The following is a 24,240-nucleotide window of genomic DNA, read 5'->3' on the forward strand; positions in this document are numbered from 1 at the left end:
ATTTGTTCCTTTTATATTTAGAAAAAACAATAAAGGCTATTTTTAAAACAAGTCCTCAGCATTTTTGAGAAACATAAAAGGGCTTTCCTGCGCGGCTACATACTTAACTCGGAGCTCACTGCCAGGTGTGTGTCAGAGAGCGACTTACTTGTTCCTCACTCGGGAACCCCTGACTGTCTCTGAACTCCAGGCAGGCGTTCCAGAGGCCGGGGCCCTGCCCTTCCCCACAAACCCCCTGAAGGACGCAGAAGGGTAAAGACCGTTCACCCAAATCAGGTCAACCCCTCTTAACCACCCCCCCACACACATACACACGGTTTGCCCAAATTCCATGGGCAAATCAAAATTTAGGGCAGATGTCACCATTACTTGGAGGATTAGGACACCACATTCCAACTGGTCATACACACACACTGCCACTGGCCAATAATTCCTCCCTCAAATGCCTGCTTAAAAATACATATTTGGGCCACAATGAAAAGGCCAAGTGGCCCTACTGATACTCAAGACGACCGGACTGACCCTTGGGAACAGTTAAGTCCCAGGTGGCACTTGCAGGGAAGAGGACCAAGACAAAAGCAGAAAAATATCAGTTCAATGTAAATACAAGTAATATCAGTTAAACATAAATATAAGTCACTATCTCTTTAGCATTTTCTGTAACGCATGAATGGTGCTAAACATTTTTCAAATACTATCCCTTTAACTTTCTGGACAACCTATGAAGTCTACTCTGTTTTTTATGAAAGAGAAAACTGAGACTCAGAGAAGCTGTACGTCCCAGGCTGTGCAGTTACTAAGTGGTGGGGCCGGGGCTGGAGCCCACGCCTGTCTTCAGAGCCCCATTCATAGCTCTCAGGACCATAAACTCCATAAAGGAAGTACCAAGTCTAGTCTACCCTGTCCCCAGGGGGTCCACAGTAAGTATTTGCTGAATAACAAAAGAAGACCGTACAGTCCCCCAAATTAATTCACTAAGAACCACAGTGCCAGGGAAGGATGTATCAAACATTACCTCCAGTGCTTACACTAACTTTCCAAAATCAGTACCATTTCCCCATCTTACAGTAGATTTAAGATAACTAAGGCTTCGAGAAATTAAACACATGCAATATTCTCAGGACTGGAAGTGCAGAGCAGTGCAAGATTTTCCCCATGCCTGGATAAAATTTATAATCCAACAGAGGACAATATCCTCTCTCTCTCCCTCTCTCTTCCTCTCTCTCCCTCTCTCTCCCTCTCTCTCCCTCTCTCTCCACATATATATCTCCAAGCAGTTTATGCAGAAACCCAAATGAGAAATACATTCTATGGAAGCTCAGTACAAATATGAACACTTGTGATTTTGTTTCTTGTTTTCCTGAAGTCCACATTCTCGCTACACTAAGCTATCACAAAGCGCTCTCCCAAGTGAGAAAGCCAGGTGAATGGGAGGGCAGACTCTGGCCACACCACCTGTGGTTGGGAGAAAATGTTTATCAGCCACCAGAAGATGCCCCCAGCCTAGAGGAGTGGGTGGTGCCAATTTGGAATGGCTTCAAGGTGGCCAGGTATCCCCTCCACCCCTAGAAAATGTCCCTCCCCTAAACCAGCCTCGATATTGTCCAATGGGTGACTCACTCCCAGTGTGGGTGCCAGCCATCTGCAAACATCCTGTTTTAACAGGCAAACACTGGAATAGTTGGGGGGCACAGAAAACTGCTGGGAGGAGAGGATGAAAGTCTGCTGGACAACCTGGGAGACTAGAAACCAACTCATTCAATAAATCTCACTCCGTATTCACAGAGATCACAGAGAACAGGAGCGAACAGCAGAGGGAAGCCGCTGCTCTTGGGAGACCTTTGCTTCCCATGGAGGAGGCAGGCAGACGAGGGGTGTAAGACAACAGGAAGCACAGATTACAGAGCGTCCTGGGGAGGAGAGAAATGGGGAACTGGAATGGGGAATAATGAAGTGGGGCAGAGCCTGACTTGGGGTGCTTGGCTGCCCCTGAGAGGAGGTGGTAAGTAAGCAAATAACTGAAGGACCAGAAGAAGCCAGATGATCTAAACAATGTTCTGGCCAAAACCAAGCAGCAACCAAACACGTCAGAGCGGGCAGCGTGGCTGAAGCCTGAGGACCAGCAGGTGGGATGGGAACACTGGGGCCGGGGAAGGAGGTCGTGCCAGCCCCTGCATCAGCCTGGATTTTACCCTAAGAACCACGAGTAGACACTGGAGGGCTTTCAGTGTACCAGACAAGACCCAATTTGTATTCTTAAAAGGTTGCTCTATATCTGTGTAGAATGAATCACATAGAGGCAAGGCGAACAGGGACGAGACCAGGTAAGAGAGGGGGGCCCGGACCAGAGTGGCACTGGGCATGGGCTACGAGAAGAACCGGAACTACGCTGTGGAGACAGGAGCACCAGGACTATGATGGGCCCAGACGCGGGGTGAATGGGGGAGGAGAAAGCACATTTCTGTTGTAGTCAGCCAAACTCGTATTACAAGAAAGTCATAAAAGCTCTGTTCACCACACCCACAGAAATAAACAAATTCCCTATGACAATTGGCTGCTTGGGTCCCACAAGAAATTCTCAAGAGCCATCCATTTCTTGCAGGAATCTGACCCGTAGGGCAGGGAATGCCTCTGTCTCCAGCTGAACAGGATTCCCGGGCTGAGGTCAAGCTCTTCCCTTTAGCCGTCCATCAGCTCTGGCATTGATTCTTCCACTTGGTACTTCTTGAAGGGTATGATTATTTGGGAAAGAACCTTAAAAGAATGTGTGGATACAATAATAACACAATCGAGGAGACAAGTCAACAGCAGTGATGGAATGTGGATTCCATTACGCATTACTCAGTGAACACGTCCTGCGATCGGAGCACTGCCGAGAGTTAATCAGTGAAAAAAACCTCACTTGTAACTCTTCTCAGAGAAACAGATTTCCTATTGAGCAAGGCTCACCTTTCAGAGCTCTTACCATTAAGGAGTTCAAAAAGCTGTACACAATCGAGACTGCAAGATAAAAACTACACTTAACCAAGAACATGAAAGTATCACGGTGAAATTAGGATTTGCGGTTCTGCTTAACATCTCTCACACTTTCTAGAGGGAGAACTGTCACGAAAACGACACTGCCTTTTCATTACTCTCCACGGCATCACCACAGAGAATTTTACAGAGATGTTCCTCCAACACCACTGGAGACCCGCACAGGCGTCGACCACCGCTGCACAAATTCAGAAAACATGAGGCATCTTCCAAGAGTTTTACGGACTGAAAATATTCAATCACAAGGATCATGTCAAGTATATAGTTTCTTACAGCCCATCAGACAGACACAATGGGGTCTGAGGACAAAGAAGAAAATTTTTAATAGGAAATGAAGAGAAAGTAAGAAAAGGACAGGAAATCTAAATGCAGACTAAGAGTTGCGAAACCTAAAGATATTAGAAATATAGAAGTAACAGAGAGAGGAGAGAGGGAGAAAGAACGAAAAGATAGAGAAGAGGACTGGGACAGCGATGAAGGAGCGGAAGTGTGTAGGAGGAAATTAGGAAGAAGGAAGAGCTGACCTTGAAATCAGGAAGGTCACACCTCAGAAAAAATGTGTCCCCAGACCAGACAACTGACTAAAACACTGGGAGGTGACAGGCTGGTTACAGTGACTTCCTCTGACTGAAAAACAACTGCACAGAACACCCCACTTCTGACATTCATCTGAGGTGCTACTTCACGCTGGGTCCGACTCCCCTCAATGGCAGGTCCCTCGCTCATAAAACCAAGTTCCTAAAACAGGTCTTTTCAAACTTGACTCTTCTGTGATTAAAAAACAAACAAAAACCCAGCACAACAACATTGCGATGAAGACCACAGGACGAGGAAGTACTTTCTCAATCTCCTCTCGACGTGTACCCTTGAGAAAGTCACTTAACTTATTTGTGCTTCCGTTTCCTTGCCTGTAAGTGGGAGTTGATGACAACGTCTATTTTGTCGGGATCTAGTAAGGACTAAGTCCAAACGGAGGCTGCTAATGTAAGAAGCATGAGCTATTGATCCCAAATTCCAATGTCCTTTATCGGCTAATTCATGTGGGAGGATTGTGTAACAGGGGAACCACATTTTAGATCAGAATTTTGCTGCCTGCTCTACTGTCAGGCAGTTTGCTGTCCCCGAGTCTACGCATTATTGTCACCCTGACACAAGGTGCTTTTCTTTCCCCAGAGGATCCCAAGTCAACCTCCCTTCCTGGCCTAACATGGGATGGGGGCCCCTCCCCGACCCGGTCTCCAAGGGAGGGAACCAGAGAATGGGGGTCTACATTCCACGATGAGGAAAGTGGAAAAAACAGAGGGTGCCTGTGCCTGGAAATGTCAAGCTTCGTACCTCCTAGATTTGACTATGTCACTTCAAAACTCCCGAGAATTTTGTCCTCTCTCCTCTACCTTTATCTCAACACATCTAACCCAATCAAAAAGTTCTATAGAGTTATTTACTGAAACACAGCAATAAAAACACCATCACTTAGCCTGCCCTCTGCATTTGTCCATTATACCTTTTATGTTCACTGTAAACAAACGACAGTATTTTGCTTGGTAGTTTCATGAAATGGGAATAAGAAAATTTCACGTGTTAATAGGGTAGAATAAAGTGATTCACTCGGTAGGGGGAAAAGACACTACAAAAAGACGGCTTTGCCACTTTCCAAAGCTATTTTCCTAAATGCACTTTGATAAAAAGATGAATTTTTCTAAGCAAACCCCTAATTCCCCATCCCCTGACAGCCCTGGACAAAGCCACCAAACCTGGATGAAGGGGTATGTGCCCGAGAAGGCTGTTTGCTTGCATGAAACAAGCAAGCAAATAAGCTTTTCTCTAAGCTTTTACAAAGCAGCCTGACTTCGGTACAGGAGTCACGGGGTCGGCACAGCCCGTTTTATCGCTTCCCCCCACTTTGGAAGAGCTAACACAGAGACCCAGCAGTGCTCGGGCTGGGCTCTGGGATCACACTGCGAGCGTCCAAATTCCTCTCCTCTCACTGGGCAGGTTTCCTATCCACCCCTTGCCTCAGTTTCTTCATTCCATCCTTGATTCGACCCTGGATACTAAGACACTTGAAGCGCTCGGGTCAGGAGATCCAGCAGCCAGGATTTAATCACAGCTCAGCACTCGCCAGCTGTGGAAACATGAGCAACTTACTCAACTTCTCTTTTAAGTAAGAGAAGAGCGAGACCCTAAGGACAGTCCCACCTCACAGATTTGTGGTGAAGGTTAAATGAAATCAAGTAAATAGGTCCTGGCACACCCAGTTTGGTGTTGAAACTGGAAACAGTCATAGTAGTATTGCAGCCCTGGTCTTCTGTCCCATGAGACTGAACCCCCAAGCCAACCAGCAGGAAGGAACAATCTTCCGCCAGCAGACTCAGCCTCGGTTCAGTTTCTGATCCAACCATTGTATCAGTCTCAGGCCCCCAGCTACCAAGGCTCGTGGTGTAATGCAGAGAATCATGAAGCATGAAGCTAGACCCTTCCACGCCTGCTAAGCCGAGCTGCCTCCACGCCAGTCCTGTCACGGTCTCCCAGGCTCTGTGGCTGACCTTCAGCACAGTTTCCTGGCTCACATGCCAGCACTGGAGTTTCACCCTGAACTGCAGACTCCTCAGCCTGGGCACGAAACCCACGGCCCTTACAGGCACTGCTGGGGCTCCCTCCGCTTCCTGTGCCTGAACCTTACATTTCTCTGCATCTTTGCCCCCTTCCCTTCCATCCTCCCTGTGTGAGCACGAGGGCTCCAGACGCTGGCGGTGGGCATTGCGCTGGCCCACCTGCACCCCGGGCCCTGGTCTTGGACACCCTCTGCCTGCCCCTGGGCTCCCTGGCACCTGAGCTGTGCTAGGTGAGCACGCATACTGCTGTGCAGCGTCCACAAGAAGCAGTAGCCAGGCAGCCTTGCAGGCACCACACCTGCCTAGAGCCTAACCTACCGCCAGGATCACACCCCCGAGTGGCAGTTAAGTGTGTCTACAAGCTGGAGCCGACTGGAGGAGGTCTGCCACTTTCCCCAGCTGTATCCCCTCCTTGGAAGCCCCTTACCTACCAGGCCCAGCAGCATACCACCCTCCAGATCGAAGTGGAGAAGATGAGGTGGGTGGGGGCCTTGGCCAGGGCTGGGGGTAGCCTCCAGGTGGATGGTGTCCTTGTGGGGCCAAGGGTCTGCTCAGGGGCACATCCCAAAGAGAGTGGCCCTAAAGGAGCAGCCTGTGTGGTCACCAGGAGAGCGGCAGCCCCAGTGTCAAGGAGGTGGTCCCCAGCCCCAGGAGCCCTGGGACACTGTGGTGGCCAGGGGCAACATCTGGTTCCACTTCCAGGAGGTTGTCTCCAAAGCAGTTCGGGGCAGCCTATACATCAGGGACCTGGCTGTACAGTTCAGACCTGTGCCGAGTACCACGGACCCACGCCAGATGCCCCGGATCCACACAGGGCACCCCAAACCCATGCTTCATGCCCTGGCACTGCTTTCTCTTCACTAGAAAATGTACCAAAGCACAGACACCCCCAAAAGTCTTCACACAAGTCACATCTTTTCAAAAAATCCCATCCAAAGCAAAGACTCCTCTCTGTGCTCTGGGTCTTGGACCCTCTTCCTCAGGGTCCTAGTTTCATCAACTGCCCTCCGTATGGCTAACCTCGTCTTCCTGTGGATTCTCTCAAGCCTCTCCCAGCTTCCCCCGCCCAAAAGTAACCCTTTGTTTCTCTCCATCCCCTGGCCTATAGTTTTCCTTCCTTCAAAAACAAATGGTCTACATTTAGAGCTTAATCTTCTCCTACTGACCCTTGCATATAACTCACTGTGGTTTCTCTCCTCCACTCCTCCTTCCCCTCCCTGCCTTCCTCATGCAGGCCATAACATCCCAGACCCTGGCACCTCCTCACTTTCCTAATAACACCCCCTTTCTGACCCCATGGTCACTCTGCGATCGGAATGACCCACATGATGCATCTGAGAAGCCTCAAGCAGGCCTCCTGACCCATCACCTTTCAGCAAGGCCCTCAGGGGGACAGGAGGTTTGGGGTGTGACTCTCTTAGGACATCTGGGTACACAGGCTCAACATGCATTGCAAATGTTCATCAGTAACTCACAAGAGAAGGAAAACATTTGGCAATCCTAGCACGGACATAAAATATGCCCCCATCCCTTTCCAACCAGGTCCCCGCCTGGTTTACCAGTTCCCAGTCTTCCTTTCTAATGCTGACATACCTTTACAAGGTGCTTTGCTTAGAGATACACTTCACATTATACAGCTGAATCAATGGTGAGACGGAATTTGCTCTGGGGATGGCCCCGCTGCAAATAAACTGACAGGGTTGCACCTACCCACAAAGGGAGGGCTAACAAAAAAGGCTTTATCTCAGAAAAGCCTTTCAGAGCAAAAGGAATTTAAAACAAGAGTTGTGCACACTACAACTTTGAAGCAGACCCTTCCACACTGAAAGTAGCATAAAGTTTACTTAATATGCACAGTGCTGCATAAAGAACTATTGAGAAAACTTTAGGGGCAGCTGAGAAAACACAGGGAGCTAGGAAGCAGGCGTGCGGCCAGGCACTGGGGCAGCCTCCCCAGCTAAGCCCTCTAAAAGTTGGAGCAGAGCCTGCAGATGAGACACATAAGGACAGAAGACCCTTGGGCACCAGGACATCGGGCATCACACCAAGAAGCAGGGCAAGAGTGAGGTGTGGACACAAAGGCAGGAAGCGAAGGCGAGGACAGCTACCAAAGGCAGAGCCAGATCTGGTGAGTCTGCCTACCAGGAAGAACTGGGAATCTGTCCCCAGCCCGGTATGGGATTACAGAATATCTGAATTAAAAGGGCAGCTGGGATCAGCCAGACACACATGGTAAAACTACAGACATGGCACTCTTTCCTCCCCCTGCTCTCCCTCGCCCTCCTCTTCTTTTCCTGAACAATTCAGTTCTAAGCCCTTCCGAGCCACGTAGGTATCGTATGGGGATGGGGTAGGGAGGCTGGGGGTGAAGGGAGAGCCGAGGTAGAGCAGAGCAGAATGTCAAGTCGGAGCAGAGTGGAAAGGCTGCCTGCCTAAGGAGGAGGCGCGATGCAGGGGAATGGCACCCAGAACCCGAACCAGGTAGGAAAGGCATCCTTGCCCTCGGTCAGTGATACAGTGCTGCGTTTCAGAGCCTGAGCCCTAAGAAGCCCACAGGGAAATAGCCTTGCTCAGGAATCCAAGCCCAGACACCTAGCATGAGGGTAAGAGCCCAGGCAGAGGGCAGGGGACATTTGCCTGAGGTGTCAGGGTGCCAGCATAGATTGTAGGAACCCAGTAGAGGTGAGACAGGCACTTACGCATGAGAGGAGGAAGTTGTAGAAATGGCAGCAATGGGACACTGGCTATAAACGGGGATTGACCAAATGAGTGACCAGGCCAAGGATAATGGGAGCCACTTCTGTCATCGTCTGAGATGTTTTCACAAGTTTTGGAAAGAGAGAAAACTAGAATGAACGAACCCTCTAATGTCAGACTGGAATTAAACGTGTTGGTGTATAAATTCACAACATTCTACATGAAGACAGAGACATTAACGACTACAGATGCGACTGCGTGCTCTGATGTACATGTACGCAGGCATGTACACACATGGCTCCCATTGAGAGCCTGGCACAGCAACACCCGGGAGCAATGGCACATCTAGCACCCAGACCTTGGCCTCTGGGTACCACTCCTCAGGGGAGGGGCCAGGAGCTCCTCAAGGAAATGACTGACTCTAGGGCTGGGGACATACAGGATGAGCCTGGAACATCTTACTGTACCTGGAAACAACAGAACACTCAACTAATGAGGGGACAAGTCCAAAGGACAGAGGAGCCAGAGTGAGGGGTTTCCACGGGCCAAACTGAGATAATTGAACATTGCCTTAAATAGTGATGTATCAGTATGGACACAGGTCACACTAGCATAAATAAATGCATGCATGATTGAAAGCCTATGAGGAAGACCATGTTAACCAGTTTCAGTCTTTCCCCCTAAATATTTATTTATCAGAAAGAGGAAAATGACTAACTTGCCCTCTGCTCTCCAGCCACACCAGCCTCTTGCAATTTCTCCTCAGGGCTTCCCTGGCTCCTGCCTGCCTGGGGCCTGCGCACATGAGCCACAAGCCCTGTTGTATCTCACACTTTGTCACATGTGAAGCTGTTGCCTGCTGAAAAGACCTTATTATGAGTAGAGGAAAAACAAATTTAGAATCCTCTGGGTTACTTTTTCTTACCCTAGATCAGTGATAAAGGACAAGATGGGTCAAAGGAGTGAAAACTTTAAAGGCCAAGCTTAAGGTAGAGAGAAGTTTTTAATCAGAAAATAATTGAACATTTAAATTTTTTTGTCCAAAAAGACTAAAGAATAAACAATAAAGTATATATCACCTCTAGGGCACCGCAGATAAATGTGAATGAATAAAATTATGCACTGCATGTTAGAAGACATTTTCTGCAGGACACTGACCCTTCCAGTTAATTCTGCAATTCCAGCAGTAACACTAACAATGGCCAGTTTCCAGAACACTCACCCAGTCCGAGGCACAGTGTTACATATTCAGTATTTACTTAAGCCTCCTAGCCAACCAATAAAATAAGTACTAGATTAGCCTCCATGTACAATGTCAGAGATAATTTGCCCAAAGTTGCAAAGCTAATGACCGTCATCTACCTAATTCAAGAACCCACTGGGCTCCAGATACTACTCGCCTCTCATCAAGGCCACCTTGGGAGATTTCTAGAGGAAATATTGACAAGAGGCCCTGGCCAGGCAGCTCAGTTGGTTGGAGCATCGTCCCAATACACCAAGGTTGCAGGTTCGATCCCCGGTCAGGGCACATACAAGAATCAACCAAGGAATGCGTAACCAAGTGGAACAACAAATCAATTTTTCTTTCTCTCTCACACTCTCTCTCTCCCACCCCCACTTTCCTCTCTCTCTCTAAAATCAATAAATAAAATTTTTCTTAAAAGCGTCACAGGAACAACTCCAGTATCAGCATCACCCTTCTGCAACCCATCTGTGTCCACAGCACAGAAAATGTAAGGACCTCCCTGTACAACTTGAGCGAGGCCACTATTTCTCACGTGAACATATTCCAACTTTTTAGGGTTTTAGATTCCATTTTTAAAGGGATGTTTCTCCCCACCCATGAATTGAAATCCTGTGTTTGTACACATCAGCACATGATCGTATGTGGTTCTGTTGCCAATTGCTCAAAGTGTAGGAGTTTCTGAGTTTGTGGAGACGGCAGAAACTGCTCAGCCTTTGTGTCCCACACGGGGAAGCTGGGACCTCGAGGTATAAAGGGACTTGCCTTACCCAACCAAGAGCTCCCGCTAGCTGGGAGCACGCAGACGTAAAGCGCAGTCTCTCAACCCCGAGTCCAGTGCTTTTGATGAATAAAGGCTTAAAGTACAGTGGACAGTGCTAAAGATTAAACGAGAAGAAAAGCCTTCTTATCAACGTCGTACCTCTTTACTGAAACTGATGAATACAAACACAATTAACTAGTGGAAGAGTCCATCCTTGCAGGAGGACAGATCTGTCTATCGGTAGGTCTCAAACCCTTTCCTGGCCATTCGCCGAGTCAACTGCCATCACCACCACCTCCCACACAGGGAAGAAGCCCGCTCCGAAGGGACACTACGAGGGTGGCCCCTGGGCACCCCCCCCCACCCTCAACAACCAGGCTCCACCATTCTCTCTGCTCCACTGCAGTTCCGAATGATGGCAGTCCAAGAGGTTTTACATCTTCAACTGCAACTGTGATTTCACCCATTTCTTCTGAATCATCCCTTCAGACAAAAACCCCTTTCTGTCGACTTACTCCATGTTAGCTATCTCCCTCCCCCCATGCCTAACACACACGGCTGCTCCTGCACCTGCGATAAACTCCCACTCGTCTGGAAGTTCGGCTCTCAGCGGCCCATTTCTCCTGTTCTCTCCCTGTCCAGCTATGCAGAGGCTGGAAAAGAGGTCAGAAACATATATAAATCATGTAACTTAAACACCTTATAAGATATATAACATATATACCTTATAAGTTAAATATATATATTTATAAAATAGTATATCTTATAACATGAATACATTAAATATGTAGGTTACATAAGTTAAATAACTTGTAAGTTATAGAAGTTAAGTAAGCCTATTTTAGCTAATAGTTTTACCCCCTGTGTTTCTTCTGCAGATGTGCTAATAATAAAAAGAACAGTAAAAAATTACCAAATCACAGCAAGAGCCAGAAAGAGAAAAAGACAAAGACAAAGAGCAAAATAATCCACAACAAGGAATAAAAAAAAATCGGTCACTGGAGATAAGCTGAGAATGTTGGAGGATCGGAAAGAGACAAATTTAATTGCAAACTTAAAGGGAAGAGACACAAAGACTTGCCAGAGGAAAGGAAGCCTGCTTGGGAGAAAGACAGTGCATCTGATGACCCAGAGATGGCGGAAGCTGTGCATTTTTAAATTGTGTGACTCACTCCTTCGGGTCAAACCAGAAGTCAATGAAGTGAGGGGAAAATTTCCAGAGAAAAATCTGTCTGTAGACAGGGTGGTGGGTGGCTGGCCTAGGGAAGGGGGAAATCCATGACGTCTAACAGGAGCCATTAGCATGAAATTTGGTAACTCTGGCGAACCCTTGTCTCAGCATTGCTAGCTGGCCTGCCCCAATTTCACTGCAGAACCTGAAGACACGCGAAGTGGGAGCGCGAGCTCTGAAGGTTAGAGAAGCTGGGGCCGGTGGGAAACACTGAAGAGTGAAAGTCACTCTTTGCAAATGAATGCCTGAAGTATCTCAAGGAGGGAAATAAGAAAATCAAACAACACACACCACTGGGAAATCTCAGAAGGTCATGGTTTTCAAATGTGTCCAGAGGAAGATTTTTCTGTGTTTCACTATTTGAAAAGCACATAACCAGGTATCACCATGAAGAAAGCAAACAGAGCAACTGCAGGGATAACAAAGAAGCAGTTGATGGAGTGGAAAGGAGTCTCCTCTGACTCTTCAGCGCTCTCGGTCAAGGAAGTGGGACTGAATGGACGTGATGCGGCCCGGGCCCAGGAGCAGGGGCCTCGTCTCCTATCCCTGTCATCTCTGGGGTGCACCGCCATATCGGCCTCTGTGCATGGAGAGAGCTGGGAAGGAAGCCTCTTCCCTTCTTCCCCATCACCCTTTTATTCCTAGACCTTCAGTGACATCCTGAAAAGCTTCACACTTACAATCTCTTAAAGAAACATTTATAAACATCAAGGTCTCCTCATTCTTAACCCACACCTAGCATCCCCTTGGGAAGAGCCATGAAGTCTAAACAGTGTCTGGGCCCCTTCCAGGGGCCGAGGAAGCCTCTCTCTTCCCAACTTAGATGAAGACTCTGAACCAAGACTGAGCTGCTTGGCACACTCTCCAGAGAGACTCAAACGAAAGAACCCGAGAGCAGCTGGCGGTTGTCATGGTGAGATCTGTCCACGCCAAGAACATGGATTCTACCACAACCAAACACTGTGGAGGACAGAAGAGTAGCAAAGAATGACAGAGGTACAGCTGGCCACTATAACCTACCTGATTTGGCTCCCATGGTCCCATGGATCTTGGCCATCTTTTTTCCTGAATCACATTATCTCTTTCACCCATCAGCATTGATTAGAACGGCAGCATTTCCCCACCATACAACTGTTTCTAAGCATCATTAGGTACCCGAGTGTTTGCCAAAGAAATGTAATACTTCAAAGGCTGTGCTCAAATAGAACTATTGTCTCTGGGTTGGATGGGACAATTTTGTCAAATTTTCATGCACATGCAAATCTCCTGGGGATCTTGCTAGAATGGAGGTTCTGATTCAGCAGATCTGGGTAGGATCAGAGATTCTGCATTTCTAACAAGCTCCCCGGTGATGCCCAGGTCCTGCTGGTCCATGAGCCACAGATTTGGCAGCAAGGACTCAATCCATTCAAATCGCAGAATCAAGGAGGCAAAGGAGTTCATCCCAGTCAAAAAAAAATCAATCGCATCACACTGACAGATCATCTCCGACAACCAAGTAAAACATTCTTTCAATTTGCCGAAGCAAAACCCAGGTCTCCTGCTTTCTCATCTCTCAAAGGCTTTATTAATATCCGTCAGTCAATGGACATATTTTTGAAAGAAACAAGATCTTTCTGAAAGCTATTTCAGAAACTATTTAAGTTCCCTGGACCTACAATTTACGCTGCGTCAAGAAAGAACAGAAATACTAAAACATTAATAATGGGAGACTCTGGATACCTAATCTTCAATGTGTATAATGAAAACAGAAATGAGACTGAAAGCAGAGTCTCCACAGAAGAGATATACAGAAGGCAGTCACACCTCTACGCTGCACTGGCGTGGACCTGGAAGCCAAGCAATTACCCCACTGATAAACAGAGCACTGGCCTCTCGTCTCCGTAACAGCTGAGGGTCATTCCTTCTCCTGCACCCTGCCAGGGTCACAGGGAAGGTCCCTAACTCAAGATCCAGCAAAAGAAAATATAATGCTGCTTCTCAAAGTACAGGTTCTTCAGTTCTCTCTCTCTCACTTCCAATCCATCACGCTGAGAACTCACAAAAATGAACCCAATGAAAAGGAAAAGTAAGCAGAAAGACAAAAAGAGTCAGTGGGGGAAAAAAACCACTCATGTTTACGAGTGGGTAACACAGGGCAATAGTAGTGAGGGGTGGACTCCCCTCCACCCCCGCACAGCCCCCAGCTTCAGTCTCATGTCTGAGTAAGCATGGGTCTTACCAGGCAATCTGCAAAGGTCAGGGGTCAGGACAAATGGTTCAGCCTGGGAGCAGAGTTTAGGGATCCCCAGAGCACTTCCGTCCCTCCCCCGAGTGAGGAACAACAGACCCTGCCACACGGGCATCCCACAACTCAGATGAGGGTTTCCTGCCAGTGAGCCACGAACTTCCGGGCGGGGGAGCAAGGCGAGAAGACGCGCTGGGAGAGTTTTCCCACAGGGCCCTGCCAACAGAGTCCATTCCTCAGACATACCACCCCAGGCTGCAGCCGGAGTTCAAGAACAAGAGGGCAGAAACGGTTACATTCTTTGACTACGGAAGAGACACCAGTGGGACTTCCCATGTGGACCAAGGACTGAGGGAGTCATGTGGTATAATGCGCAGCCCTCTCAACAAGGCACCACTACATGGAGCAAATTTCTGAATGTTACTCTGACTGGATAGAATGTGATACAATTAAAAAATTGTTTGTGTGGTGTGATTTGAGACCACATATTCTGCCTTATTTTTAAATTCCTGAATAGCACGTATCTGATTTATTTTCAAAATCAGTGGTTTACTTATAAAGAAGTTCTTCCATTCCTGGTTGGAAACTTGGCTGAATTTTATGTCCTACTCAAGGGCCTGAAGTTCTGCAAACATTTTCATTTATTAAATGTTGTAAACACTTGGGCACTTTGTAGACATGACAGATATTTTCCCATGCATAAATTCAGAGTAAATGTTGGATATAAGAGAAAGCAAAAAATAAATTAATTAATGACACTAATCTCACGTGTAACATTTACACTGCAAAATGCAATGGATGCCTAATTCTTGCATTTCTGAACATTAGAACCTCACACAATCTAACGAGTTAAAATTATTGTAACAGCATACCCCAGCAAAAACTGATACCATGCTGGTTAAAAACTGGAAAGCTATTCTAAAGTTTCATAGTGCACCCTAAGAGAAGGAAGATTCGAGTTCTCTTTGGAGCATATCTTCCATTTGTTTTGGTGACTAAAATTTAAATCTTCAGTTTGGTGTAAAAATGGCTGCCCTAGAAGCAGGGGTTGCCGTCCAATGTGGCTACTGGACATACATTTCAGCAGAGATGTTTCAGTGCCAATTTGGGCGTCTGGATGGGAGAGGCGTTTCCTCTCTGCACGTATTTACAGGATCTGAGCTTTTGTGTAATTGTGCTCTGCAGAAGGCCTCCTCCTTCACATGCAGCTCAAGGGGCTGTGCGCTGGAGATCAGAAGCAAAGACCCAATGGTTTCAGGAAATAGACACAAACTTGTTTTTCACTTTGAACCAGAGGAGAGACTGGGAGAGGGAACTGTTGCATGTCTTGCTGCAGCTCAGTGGAAAGGGACCTGTTCCTGATGCCCACAGACACCCCGCCCCTCCACACTGGTACTTGGAACGACACACCTCAGGCTTCGGGGCACATGCTGGTGATGGATGTGTGCGTTCCCATGTACCCATCACCTGGGGGCCACAGAGCCAGACCAGATCCTGTAGGTAGGGGCCTCTGTGACAACTGTCATAGCAAACATTTGTGCAAATTGCAAGAAAGCATGCAGGAGAGACAGGTGAATTTTAAAAGGCACCCCTCTAGGCAGACAAATTACAAAAGGGATGCTCCACTCGGGGCTAAGGGATCATAAAAAGGGCCCTTTCCCGCCTGGTGCCAGGACTTGGTTCTGCTGACATTCACCAGTCCCACCATTACCCTCTGACCAGGACCACCCTCGGTGAGCATCCCCGAATGGCGGCACATGAACAAATGAGCTTGGAGCCAGGCAGCTTGTGTGCTCACAGAAAGGAAAGAACTTCATTTGGCTTTTGGTGCCTTCTTTTTAAAATAATCATCTATTAATTGTTCAATTATGTGTGAAAGGCTCCAAAATAATCCCAGGAGATTGGTTCTTCTGGAAAAATCATTGAGTGATTTGGATCTAAATGTTTCCATCATCTTGGCTACCAGCACATAATTCCATTAGTTAGTATTTGCTTCTTTGTGCTCCTGAAGTTAGTAGGAATTGAAATGCCCACATGGGGGCCCTCACTGCTCCCTGGGAAATTTCCTGTGAGAAATGCCATCAGAGTAGGATTTATAAGTTTTCCTTAAGAGGCCATATAATTATCACGGGAGCAGAGAGGACCAAGCTTCATGGGCTTTCAGTTCCACCAGTCAACCTACACGGGTCTCGTGGGCAGTAGTGGAAGAGGCCAACTGTGTCTATGGATTGGAAGATGAAATACAGCAAATGTCAATCTTCCCCAGCTCCAGTTAATATACAGGTTTAATGCAATTCCTGTCAAAATCCCAGGAAGATTTTAGTAGTCACATTATTCTAAAATGTATATGGAAAGGCAAAGGAACAAGAATTACTAACACAATTTTTGAAAAAGAAGAATAAAATGGGAAGAATCAGTCTGCCTAATTTCAAGACTAATTGTAGAGCTACCGTGATGAAGATTCTATTGGTGGAAAAGAACACAACATTCAGAAATAGACTCCCCAAAGTATGCCCGACTGATCCGGACAAGAGCAGAAACACTTCAGAGGCTGGAAGGCAGCCTTTTCTAAAAAAATGGAGCTGGAGCAATTGGACATCCACAGGCAGAAGGAAGGAAGGAAGGGAGGGAGGGAGGGAGGGAGGGAGGGAGGGAGGGAAGGAGGAAGGAAGGAAGGAAGGGAGGGAGGGAGGGAGGGAGGGAGGGAGGGAGGGAAGGAGGGAGGGAGGGAGGAAATGAACCTCTACCTAAGTCTCACATCTTATACAAAAATTAACTCAATATGGATCATGAACTTAAACATAAAATGTAGTCATAAGGAGGGGGTGGAACAGAAAGAAACGGGTGTGACTACAAAAGGACAACATGGGGGACTGTGATGGAAATGTTGGGCATCTTGACTACATTAACGTCAGAATCCTGCCTGTGATATTATAGAGTAATTTTGCAAAATGTTCCCATTGGTGGTGGAGGGGGATGGGCAAAGGGTACAAGGGGCCTCCCTGTTTTAGCTGTGACATCTGCATGTGAATTTACACCTCAAAGAGTTGAACTGAAAACTAAAGCAATACTTCTTTCAAATGGTAATCCACAGGTCGGCTCAAACAACATGGGAGGCCTCAATGTGCCAAAAGGGGGTGGAAAGGAGAGGCAAGTGGGAGCTGAGGCTGCAGAACTGTCCCTGGAGAAAGCCATAGCCAAGGGATCAGGCTGAATCCCCAGCAAGGCTGGAATTGAGGCTGGGGCTCGGGATACAGCCAAGAACTGTCTTTATTTTGATAAAGAATGAGCTGAGAAAGACTGTTCCTCGCTGTGAAGAGGAATTAAAAATACTTCTTGACTGACTCCGGTACAGCCTAGGTGGTGGGTACCTAAACCAAGCCCTTGGTGGAAGAGGGGTACTCCATAATGAGTCTAAACCTCAATGCCGTTGCATGTCTAAGTGAGGAGTCTTAACATTTTATTTTAGCCCATCCTCCAGTGCAAGAACCTGAACTGAAATACTAACAACAAACTAACCCAGAGCCAGTCCTGCAGGACCCTGGCAACAGCAGATCCACAGCCACCCGCTGGGGCTGTCACAGGTCACAGCTCCCACTGAGGATGAGTTCTGAGTCTAATCGATTAAAGAGCACAGTTTCTCCATCAAAGAGCCAAAAGTGGAACAAATCAGCTAAACTGTTCCAAAGGAACAAATTCCGTAACTTCAAAGTTATAAAAGTGCTGAGGGGAAGAGGTGATGCAAATGGATGAGATGGACATAAGGAGAGTTAGCCAAGCTGGGGACACAGGCTCACTGTCCAGAAGCGGCTCCCGGGGCATGGGGACCAGAGCCCGGTGAAGGAAGGTGGCATCCCACAGCTTGCCATGGGTGACCTTTCCTGGAGGTTCAGGCTGCAACCATCTGAGGCTGCTCCAAGGGACACTAAACCAACTTCAAATGAGAAATAGACCCCAGAGAACACAGCCCCCACCATTAGGATGACCACATCTGAAGCCAAACATATGCCAGCCCTGAGCCATGGCAATGGGAAGCAGATGCCCTGCCGCATAGGACAGTGTTCCCTTCCTCAGAAAGCCGTCCCAGATGCCACCTCCAAGCTCCTGCCTCTGAGGGGTGGGAGGCCGAGAACCAGCATCTCCTAAGCCTGCCATCCTGGGAATCTGAATAGGAGGGCACCCCTGGGTGAAAGGCAAAATAAACATCCTGGAGATCAGGCCCGACCCAAGACAAGTGATCAGGTAAAAGCAGACACAAGTCCCACCATTACCCTCTGACTAGGACCACCCTCAGCGAGCATCCGCGAATTGCAGCACATGAACAAATGAACTTGAAGCCAGCCAGCTTGTGTGCTCACAGAAAGGAAAGGAACTCATTTGGCTTTTGGTGCCTTCTTTTTTTAATAACCATCTATGAATTGTCCAATTATGTGTGAAAGGCTCCAAAATAATCCCAGGAGATTGGTTCTTCTGGAAAAAATCATTCAGTGATTTGGATCTAAATGTTTCCATCATCTTGGCTACTGGCACATAATTCCATTAGCTAGTATTTCCTTCTTTGTGCTCCTGAAGTTAGTAGGAATCTGAAATCTGAGTCTGAAATGCCCACATGGGGGCCCTCACTGCTCCCTGAAGTCTCACATTTGAAATAGAGAGGGTCCCATTCTCTCCCCATTTGAAATAGAGAAGGTCCCATTCTCTCCCCCAGCCTGGGAGCAGCTGAGAGCAGCGGCACTCCCCCGGGCTGCGGGCTGCAATGACCGTGACTTCCATACCACCCGTACTCCCCACGCCTCCCAGGTTGATCAACTTTGATGCCATGCACTTCCCCCTTTACCCATTTAGAGGCCAGAAGCAAGTACATTGTAAGTGCTCGATTCACACGTGTTGGATGTATCTGCACCCATGGGCAGTGGGTGTGTAGGTCAAGATACTGGGGACAGAGGAGGGAGGGCATGGAGCCAGGCACTCACCAGTCCATGGCAGGAACTGAGGGCAGCAGTCCCCACTCTGGTGCCTTGCTGTAGAACTGTGCCCCTGAGGTGGCAGGGGGGCCCAGAAGAAGCCACCATCTTAACATGGGAGAGGTTGCCATACCTTCTCTCCACAATATAGTTCTTGGAAAGAAATCCCTGATTGACCGTCAAGTTGAAAAACAGGTCCTTCTCCTCATGAGAAATTCTATAGTACACCCGGTCCTCTGGGCCATCCACGGCCCTCTTCCTCCTGCCGCTGGGGAAGGGGTGGTGCAAGCCGTACGACAGAAAATGCCCACTCGCATCTACTCGGACGGGTGCCACAACGTGGTATTCTGGCAGGGCCTTGATGAAATGCTCTGGAAAAAAAGGGAGACACAGTAAAGCAGAGATTCCTGCTGAGTCTGCAGCAAGGCACACACACTCCCGTTTGGAACTCAGATTTTAGATTGTTCAATGCAGAACCCCACTGTCGGCTAGACGTTTCAAGATCCTTTCCATCGTACAAATAGGGTCAGCAGTAAACTCCCTGAACAACTGACCCAGGTCACCCGCCTCCATGACATGTGGCCATCCAAGCTGACACTGCGCCGTGCCTCTGGATGTCACATGGTTTAGCAGGGGCAAATTAAGGTGAGCATTAATGCATAAGGAATACTCTTAGGAAGAAGGCGAGATCAGTATGATGAACAGGAGCATTTCAGGTCTAGAGCTCATCAGCACAAATCATAGCACTTCACTTTCTATCAAGGAGTTTAAACACCTTGGGGAAGTCCTGGTAAGTCAGGTTGAAGAAAACAGGCGAAAACACAGCAAACCCCTCACTGGGTTTGTACACTGTGACAAGCCTCACACCAATGACAGCGTAAGTGGCCCATAATGTAACTTAAAGGAACTCGGGGGTTTCTTTTTCATTTTTGTAAAACATCCAAAATAAAAGGGTACATGAACCCATGAGGATGTGAGGCATGGGCACGAAATACAAAAAGTGCCACTTTAACAACGCGAAACGGAACGGCACTCCTTCCACACACAAGAACACGCACACTCGCTCACATTACACCCCACCTCCGAGTCCTCCTCTTGATGTTTGAGAATAACAAGGAATCTAACTTTTAGGGAGTAATTATCACTCTGGAATACAAATGACTTGAAGCAAACATCAACACTTAGTAAGATAAATTAACCTTTTGTTTGAAGCAAATAAAAAGAAAAATAAAGAAACAAAAATGGAAGGGAGAAAGGGAGGGAGGGAGGAAAGAAATGGGAAACAAGTCTACTCGCCACCTGGCGGTTGTGCTCGCACATTCTAACTTGTTACTTTGCTCCTGTCACTTCCCCAGCTACTACATTGTTCACATTCTCTGTCAACACCCTGTTTATTCCTGTTCATGCTTTAAAGTCCCAACTCCAACCCTCCGCCCTTTCTCCCACTGTCTCCAGTTGAAGTTCTCTCTGCATCTCTGAACCCACCTCCATTCCTTACTTTCTGCAGCTCCCAGAACAGCCTTATTTCACATGTCCTTTGTTTATTAGGCTATTTATCCCCTCATGGCTTGGAGGCAGAGTCTTGCCCATCAGAGCACGGATGGAGCGGCATCCACGTTTGTAGCTGGCTGGTTCACAGACCTGGACTTGATGGGGTGCAATGATAAAAGACCTTTGAACTCGCTCTGTACAGAGGTTTGCCTCCACCTTAAAGGAACACACAGACTCGCTCTTAGGTACTAACAAACCATCTCAATTTTTAGTTGCAAAATGTCCAGACACATTGCTTCCAGCGGCAGCAACAGACCACAGAGTGACGTGGGCAGATCTTCAAAACAACGCACAACGACAAACACAAAACCAAACAACTTAATACAGAGCCATTCACACTAATGGCAAATACATGCTCACAGAAACAAGACTACAAAGTTCACCAAGACATATGTGAACAAAAAACACACATGGAGCCCATGAAAATGGTCTTCTATGGGGAAGCATGAAAGTGGGGAATAGGGATAGAACATGCATATAAATAAAACAGAAATGGGATTCTGCATAAATAATGATGCTACTATGCCAAGAACCAGGAGCCAAGTTGACTCAGTCCCCTGTCCCGCCCACTCCCCAAGGACTAGCTGGACCTCTCTCTCTAGTACCAGAGCTTCACTGCCCTGCCCTTCTAAGTTCAGGCCTCAGGAGAGGACTGGCCAGGTTGGGTAAGGCAGCCACAGTTGGCCCCTAGTAGCAATTCTCGTAGTAACTTCCCTCCACTTCCACTATTTGTAGTGATGTCTGGTTCTTCCAGGGTCAGAGCAGTGGAGAGAAGCTGGAGGCAGGAGAAGCCTTATTCAGCTCAGCATCCAGGCAGCGGCCCCCACGGTGTGTGGCCAATGGCGAGGCGCTGACTCCCCCTCTCCAGATCAGATCTTACGTCCCTCATAGGGCCTGTCTCTGAAGGTGCAACTCAAAGAGTTAAACATGATTTCTGAGAGTAGAAATGAAACACTAAAGCACCTATTTCCCAAAGAATACAAGAGCAAACAAATGTATAGCTTTTGACCAAGTTGCTCTTAACCTCACCGGTTTTTTAAAGAGCCAGCATAAGGCGGCTGTGTGACAATACAAGATAATGATTACTGTAGCCCTTTAATGAGCGCTTGCTGTGAGCCAGTCACCATAAGTCCCCCTTTACTCAATACTCACAGCCACCATGAGAGAGAGCCTTGTCCCCATTTCATAGATAAAGAAACTGAGTCTAAAGGAGGGCACAGACCTGATATGCAACATTACCTGAATTAAAATCTTGTGCTTCCTATTTCAAAGTCATGTTCTTGCTGCTGCACTTCAGGTACATATAGGCACTTGCACTTGGCAGAGAATATAACAGAGTAGAGGTAACAGCACGGCCCCTCGCAATGACGTTCTAACACGCAAAGAACTGCTTGACTTCTTTAAGAGGCCTCAGTCTGCCCAGCAATAAATGGAGCTGAAACCCACCTTTTTATCAGGCAGAGTAATGGGAAATAAGACTGGCTCTGCTCTTGATGTTATTGCAAGCGAGCAGCGCGGCCATGTCAGCCCACAGGAGCGAGTGGAAATAGGAGATCGCATACCGAGTGTGGTTAATGTTGGTGGTCCAACCACAGTTGCCTCATGCATATCCTGGGCACAGTGACAGTATCCACCTCCCAGGGCGGTGTGAGGATACAGTGTATGAATACAGGTAATCAACTCAGAACAGCACCTGACACGTGGCACTCACTAGCTATTGTTGGTATTGCAGACCCGCACTTGGCCACCAGTGATCTCTGTGGCCGTGGGTACATGCAACCCCCACAGAAGGGCGGGAGAAGCCCCCACTCCCCTTGGGTTCCTCCCAGCAGGTGTTTCATTTGAAAGATTAGGTAGCTATGACCTTGGCCAACAGAAAGCACAGTCCAGAGGGAATATATAGTAGGGACAGAGAAAAAAGGTGTCCGGAAATAAGAACAGCTCCCAATTGTCACCATTGCTATGGTCAAGCACAGTGTTAAAATCACTGTCCACCTTGGCCTTGTCTAATGCTCAGAGTTCGCAGGGGTGGGTATTAGCAGTGTCCCTCGTCTTAGCCTTAACACCCACCTCTGTAAAAAAATAATAATAATAGTAATAAAGGGGGTGAGGATGCGTGCTGAGTACAAGCACTTTCGAAAATACAAAATACCAAGTGCTCTTTTACCCTCTGCTTCAAAAGAAACGCCAGAGGTGAGAGAATATTCACCCACCAGTTTTTATAAATTTTAGGTTAAACCTACGATGATTCTTCGTGTTTATTTCTACGTTAGAGAGCAACTGACTTTCTAAACTTCTAACAGAAGTTTATTTTCATAATTCTCTTCCACAGATTGTTGTAAACCTTCAACTGTATTTTTATTATAGAAAACCACACATGTGAAAATGTTGTGGAGAATCGTGTTGGTCCCCTCAAAACTAAGGCGTAGGAGGTTGGATTTGTCTCCTGACCCCATGAAACCTAAACTACAGAGCATAATAGCTTGTTACGATCAACACACACAAAATATCCAAACTGTGGAGTCTCTCCTTACATTACGAACCTATCCAAAATTATTTTCTCCTTGCAGAACTGACCGCTTTTTGCAAATGGCATAAATGCACGAGGCCACATTTGTGTGTAAACACATGGCAACACACCCAACGTCCTTGCATGGGTCGGGGCACCCAGGACACATCCCGAATATGGGGTCAAGCGCCTGCCCCGTTGGCTTCATGGCACTTTCAGAGCAAAATGGGTCACAGAAGTGACCGCTGACACGGAAACAGTCCAGGGAACAACACACCTGGGGGGACAGCCTAGGCTGTCAGAGGCAGCAATATGAATATTTCCCATGTTCTCATCCTCGATCAGGAACCCTGTGGAAAGCACTGCACAACTGAGCACTGTGGAAAGTCTACTGAGCAGGGTGTGATTGCCAAATCTGCCTGTTTCTAGCCCCAGAAAGGACTGGATTTTTCTCTCACTCTCCTTCCCCGGTCTACAACCCTGACTCTGCCCAACCCTTAGATCTAGGAGGAACACAATGGTTCCCAGGTTCTGAATGCGTTTCCAACTGCAGGACTCCTCCCCTCTCCGGTAAAGGGTGAAGTGGCAATGCCTAGGTGCTCAATAAAGACATGTTGACCAATAGACTGACTTCCTGGGCCGCCCATTCCTCATCTGTAAGAATAAGATGATGGGAGGAGTGCTATCTAAAGTAATTTGCAAGTTTAAATGTTCAGAATCTGGGTGCAGTTCAAAAATGCTGGCAGAGTCCCAGCGGCAGTCTGGGGAAACTGGCCAATGGTGAGCAGCAGGCAGGTCATCTGGAAGCAGAACCCAGGTCATCCTATTCCCAGAAAGCCTCAAAATGTTCTTCTCTGACCAGTTTGCTGTCTCAACTCAGTCCTGGACTAAGGACACATATTTTGGTGAAAATGCTTTTTAAATCTGAAATTATTTTTAAAACCTTCAATACCTATGCAATGCCAATAAGCTCAGCTCGGAGCACTTTATGGGTCTTCTTCAATGTCAAACACTCTCAGTACAGAGCCCTACAGGTGGCCATGGGAAACAACCATCTCCCCCTCCCCAGAGAAAACAGAGGCCCTGGGCTGTCTGCTCCACACCAGGTCAAATTCTCTTACAAAGAAGATGAGAAGATGCGGAGCAGGCAGAGCTGAAAACCAACCCAGGAGAATGTGTGTCTCTGAACCAAGCCATCTCCAAACGCCCTGGGAAGTGCTTGCAGGCTTTGTTTGCACTGCCACAGAAGAGACACTTTTCACAAAGGGGCTGTTTTCCAAAGAACAACAAACGCTGCTATTTTAGACTTGGGGGTAGGCGATGGTATCTGGACCGTTTACACAAGTGAGAGCTGGCTGACTGACATCCAACCCCAGTGCTGCCGGCTCCAGCTTCCAAGCAAAG

At 47.5% G+C, this 24,240-nt stretch overlaps 1 protein-coding gene across 3 annotated transcripts in view; it reads right to left on the bottom strand.

Moving 5' to 3' along the window:
* Positions 1-24,240, bottom strand: part of ADAMTS12 (ADAM metallopeptidase with thrombospondin type 1 motif 12) — a 213,689-nt gene that overhangs the window by 187,752 nt on the left and 1,697 nt on the right. For all 3 annotated transcript variants that reach the window (XM_037063137.1, XM_037063138.1, XM_037063139.1), the window contains exon 2: positions 18,786-19,147. In XM_037063137.1, the coding sequence (XP_036919032.1) occupies positions 18,786-19,147 (362 nt within the window). The remainder of the gene's footprint in view (positions 1-18,785; positions 19,148-24,240) is intronic.

This window comes from Sturnira hondurensis, unplaced genomic scaffold (genome assembly GCF_014824575.4).
Source record: "Sturnira hondurensis isolate 20B ecotype Veracruz unplaced genomic scaffold, ASM1482457v3 Scaffold0014384, whole genome shotgun sequence".
Classification (NCBI taxonomy): Eukaryota; Metazoa; Chordata; class Mammalia; order Chiroptera; family Phyllostomidae; genus Sturnira; species Sturnira hondurensis.